Source organism: Impatiens glandulifera, chromosome 5 (genome assembly GCF_907164915.1).
Source record: "Impatiens glandulifera chromosome 5, dImpGla2.1, whole genome shotgun sequence".
Taxonomy (NCBI): Eukaryota; Viridiplantae; Streptophyta; class Magnoliopsida; order Ericales; family Balsaminaceae; genus Impatiens; species Impatiens glandulifera.
Window position 1 is genome coordinate 12394108 of NC_061866.1, and position 4446 is coordinate 12398553.

Here is a 4446-nt window from a genome sequence, read left to right on the forward strand (position 1 = left end):
TATAAATAAATAAGTAATGTATTTTGCATTATGTATATTAGAGTTATTTGTAATTTGTTTTGTAATAAACGTATCAAATCACAACTGGCCTTGCGACTTTCATATAAAATAAAATTACAATTTGAATTGCACATCCCATGGTATTAATATTTGAACATAAAATTAAATAATCATAATTAATTAGAATAAAAGATAATCTTTAAACATAACAAAGAGTTGAACATTTAAACAAATAAACTTACTAATTAAGCATCAAAAAATATCCAATGATTCGTGAGTTTCACTAATTTCCTCCGACCCACTCCCTTCAGATTCATTTCCACTTGACTCACTTCCTTCCCATTCAACATCTTCAAATTCATTTTCTTCACTTACGTTTGTATCATCGAGCTCGTCAACCATACCATTAGGATCACTTAAATTGTTGACATCATATAGTGGTATATTTAGGGGAATATCTAGTTGTATAGTTGGCTCTTCTTGTTGATACACCAAATCATCACTCCATTGTTTCTCTACTTTTCCCCTTGCCTTTGTTTTACAAACAGCCAACCAATCACCTATCTGATTTGTTTTGTTCGGATACGTAGCAAAGTAGACTTGTATACCTTGTTGAGCTAGAATGAAAGGGTCATACTTTGCATACTTCCGTTTCATGTTTATGTCAACCAACCTATATGTTTCATCAACTCTTGAACCACGGGTTGGGTCAAACCATAAACATTTAAATAAAACAATACGTAAACTTGGACCAGGATACTCAATTTCTATTATATCCTCTAAAAGTCCATAATAGTCTGCGTCATCAGCATGCACACAAACACCACTATTCATGGTTGCTTTGTTAGATCCAAAATCTCTTGACCGCCACACAAACCCATTAACGAAGTACATTGAATGTCTTGTTGCGGGTGTTTTGGGCCCAAAAGACAAATAATACAATAATCCTTTTGAAACTAAAGGACCATGTTCCTCAACAATCTATAAGATACAAGTTTACAATAAATCATTAATGCAAAATTAAATATAATACTCAAACACACAACATATAAATTAAACTTATTTCCTCACCTTACATCGGAACCATGATGCGAATTGGCGGTCTATTTCATCTTTTGGTAAACTGGTGTTTAAATCACAAAAAATCCTGCATGCATATATCAATCTCAAAATTAATTAAGATAAATTGATTAATATACGTTATAAATTTCTATTACCTGTAATAAGGATCTACCTCTGGACAATTTAAGAGCACGTAAGTATGAGCGACTAACGTTTCCTGGCTATTCAAAATTAATTTAGTTGAGGCGCCACTAGATCGTCCAAGATAATTGAAAATCGAAATTGAAGCATCATTATTGTTGACAGATCCTTCTGTGTTTCTTTGTGGGTGTCTCTGTTTGCATTGTATGTTAGATTCAAAATAATACGAGGCAAATGTAGATATCTCTTCTAGAATATATGCATTACAAATTGATGCTTCAATTCTGGCTTTGTTCTTTACTTTCTGCTTCACATTCTTAAGAAACCTATAAAAAATACAATACACACGAAAAAATTAAACAAATATTGAACACAAATTAATAGTTTTTACATATAAACAATATGTACCTCTCAAATGGATACATCCATCTATACTGAACCGGTCCTCCGATTTTTGCTTCATATGGTAGATGCACCAACAAGTGTTCCATTGAATCAAAAAACGACGGTGGAAATATTTTTTCTAAGTTGCACAAAATTACGGGAATCTCTAATTCCAAAGTCTGCATCTTAGAAATATTCAATGTTGTAGAACTTAGATCATGCATGAAATTACTAACATCAGTCAATGTTCCCCACACAAATTTGGGGAGTAATTTCTTAAAGGCAATTGGCACCAGCCTTTCTAAAAAAACATGACAATCATGACTTTTTAATCCAATTAACTTTGTTTCGTCTCTATCAATGCATCTACTTAAATTGGATACATAACCATCCGGGAATTTCAAAGATTTAAGCCATTGACAAATAATACGATTTTCATCTCTCGTCAAAGTGTAAGCCGCCTTCTTTGTCCTCATACACGAACTTTGAGGGTCGATATGTAACTCAGGGCGATTGCAAATATTAAACATATCCTTTCGAGCGTTTATGTTGTCTTTTGTCTTACCTTTAACGTTCATAACCGTATGGATGATATTCTCAAATACGTTCTTCTCAATGTGCATAAAATCGAGATTATGACGAATAAGAAGTTTCCCCCAATATGGTAGCTCCCAAAAAATGCTCTTCTTTGTCCATTTATGATATTCACCAAAACCCGGTGGACTTACGTGAGGATTTTCACTAACAAACATGTATTGTGCAATTTCAGACCATATTTCCTCGCCACTTGGCCTAGGCGGACGAAGTGTCATTTCCACTTTATTTTTGGTAAAATGCTCTGTATCAAATCTGTATGGATGATTTTGTGACAAAAATTGTCTATGTGAATCAAAATAGCAAGCCTTCTTACCATATTTCAAGCGGAATGATTTCGAATTTTTCATACAAATTGGACACCCGTCTTTTCCATGAGTACTCCATCCAGACAACATACCATAAGCTGGGAAATCACTAACCGTCCACAACACCATTGCCCTCAAATTGAATGTGTCACCTCGAGATACATCATAAGTAGGCACACCATCATTCCACAACATTTTTAATTCAGCAATTAACGGTTGAAGGTAGACATCAATATTTTTCTGAGGACTCTTTGGACCAGGAATAATTAATGACATAAACATGTAGGGTGTCTTCATGCACATTCCAGGTGGGAGATTATAAGGTGTTATAATGACGGGCCAACACGAATATGACTTTCCAAATTGTCCAAATGGGGCAAATCCATCAGAACAAAGACCCAAGCGGATATTGCGATCCTCCTTAGCAAACTCTGGGTAATAGTTGTCAAATGTCTTCCATGCCTCTCCATCAGAAGGATGACACATCATCCCATCTTGGGTAACATGACGAGAATGCCATGTCATGTGAGCAGCGGTCACATTTGATGCATAAAGTCTTTGCAATCTTGGAGCCAGTGGTAAATAAAAAAGTTGTTTGTGTGGTGTTCGTTGATTAGAGTTTTCCTTATATCTTGGAAAGTTGCAAAATTTGCAAGATTCTAATTCACTATCAGCCCTCCAAAACAACATGCAGCCATCTCTACAAATATCGATCCTAGTAACAGGCAATCCCAAATCTTCCACCAACTTCTTCATGTTATAAAAATTATCAGGTAAAACATTATCTTCCGGTAACAAAGATTTAATGTAGTCAAGATTTTGATTGACACCTCTCTCTGACCAATTGTTCTCGGATTTTATATTAAGAAGTTTAACTGTTGCTGATAATTTAGTCTCAGTAGAATTACCTGGCCAAATCGGTTGATGTGCCGCATTCAATGCTTTCCAAAATTTTTCTGATAAAATATGTATGTCACTTTGACTAGAAGTAGAACCTTCATGATGTGGCACATTAGGATGAAAACTAGATGCAATATCAAATACCATTGACTCGTACACATTTGAACTTTCAGTTTGTTGTCTCCATTCATTAATCCCTTAGCTTACAATTCCTTCACATTCTTGAGAGGGATTCTATGGCTCCAGGACCATTAAAGAAGGTAAGTAGTTTGTATATTGTAAGTCTTTGGTTAATATATATATTGTATTTGGTTTAATTTTGCAGGAATATATTTTAAATGAAGTTATTTAAGATAATTTTTAGTAGTTTTGATCTTATTAAGATAAGATTAATTATATATGAATTCTAATGTATTTATGGTTTTGTTTTCAGGTGGGTAATTAAGAATTGAAGATTGCTAAAATTTATTTTATTATCTATTATGTTTAAGCTTAATGAAGAATTATTGTTGGTTTATTTTGAACTTAATTATCTATGATTTTGTTGCTGTTTATTTTAGTTGTAATTGGGCAATTATGTGACCATGATAGTGTGATTGTGTTATTTTGTAATGTGAAGTTAACTTATTATTTATTTTTGTAAATTGCCAATTATGTAAAAATGATATTATAAATGCGGTATTTTGAAGTACGAAGAGTTCAAAAATATATAAACCTAATTTTTGTAGGTTGTTTTATTATTTAAAAATATATTATATATATAGGAATATTATTGAATTATTTCTTTTTTATATTGAATTAGTAATTGTAATTAGAAGCAGATAATTATATATAAATAAATTGGAATTTTAAAAATTATAATATTATGGCTCAATATCCTATAACAAAACTAATTATAAAATAATAAAATATAATTATTGGATAAAATATTGAGAATTAAATGGCTAAATGTATAAAATTCTATAAATATATTTTTTCTCGTGGGAATTATAAATTAAATATTAATTACAAAAATGTTGTTAAATCAGTTAGTAAATTAATTCAGAAAATAAAAAAT

The 4446-nt window shown here is 31.8% G+C and overlaps 1 protein-coding gene across 1 annotated transcript; it reads right to left on the bottom strand.

Moving 5' to 3' along the window:
* Positions 1–252: 252 nt before the first annotated feature.
* LOC124939019 lies at positions 253–3536 on the bottom strand. Its single transcript, XM_047479537.1, has 4 exons — positions 1612–3536; positions 1218–1529; positions 1072–1147; positions 253–981 (listed from the first exon to the last, which is right to left on the bottom strand). The coding sequence occupies exons 1-4, from the start codon at positions 3534–3536 to the stop codon at positions 253–255; spliced, it is 3042 nt and encodes a 1013-aa protein (XP_047335493.1).
* Positions 3537–4446: the final 910 nt, after the last annotated feature.

Bases quoted from the DNA above. Each gene is read 5' to 3' on its own strand.
- LOC124939019 (XM_047479537.1), bottom strand. From the start codon at position 3,536: ATGGTATTTGATATTGCATCTAGTTTTCATCCTAATGTGCCACATCAT. The intron at 1,530-1,611 runs GTACATATTGTT...TATTTTTTATAG, and splicing joins TGGATGTATCCATTTGAGAG to GTTTCTTAAGAATGTGAAGC. The intron at 1,148-1,217 runs GTAATAGAAATT...ATATGCATGCAG, and splicing joins GAGGTAGATCCTTATTACAG to GATTTTTTGTGATTTAAACA.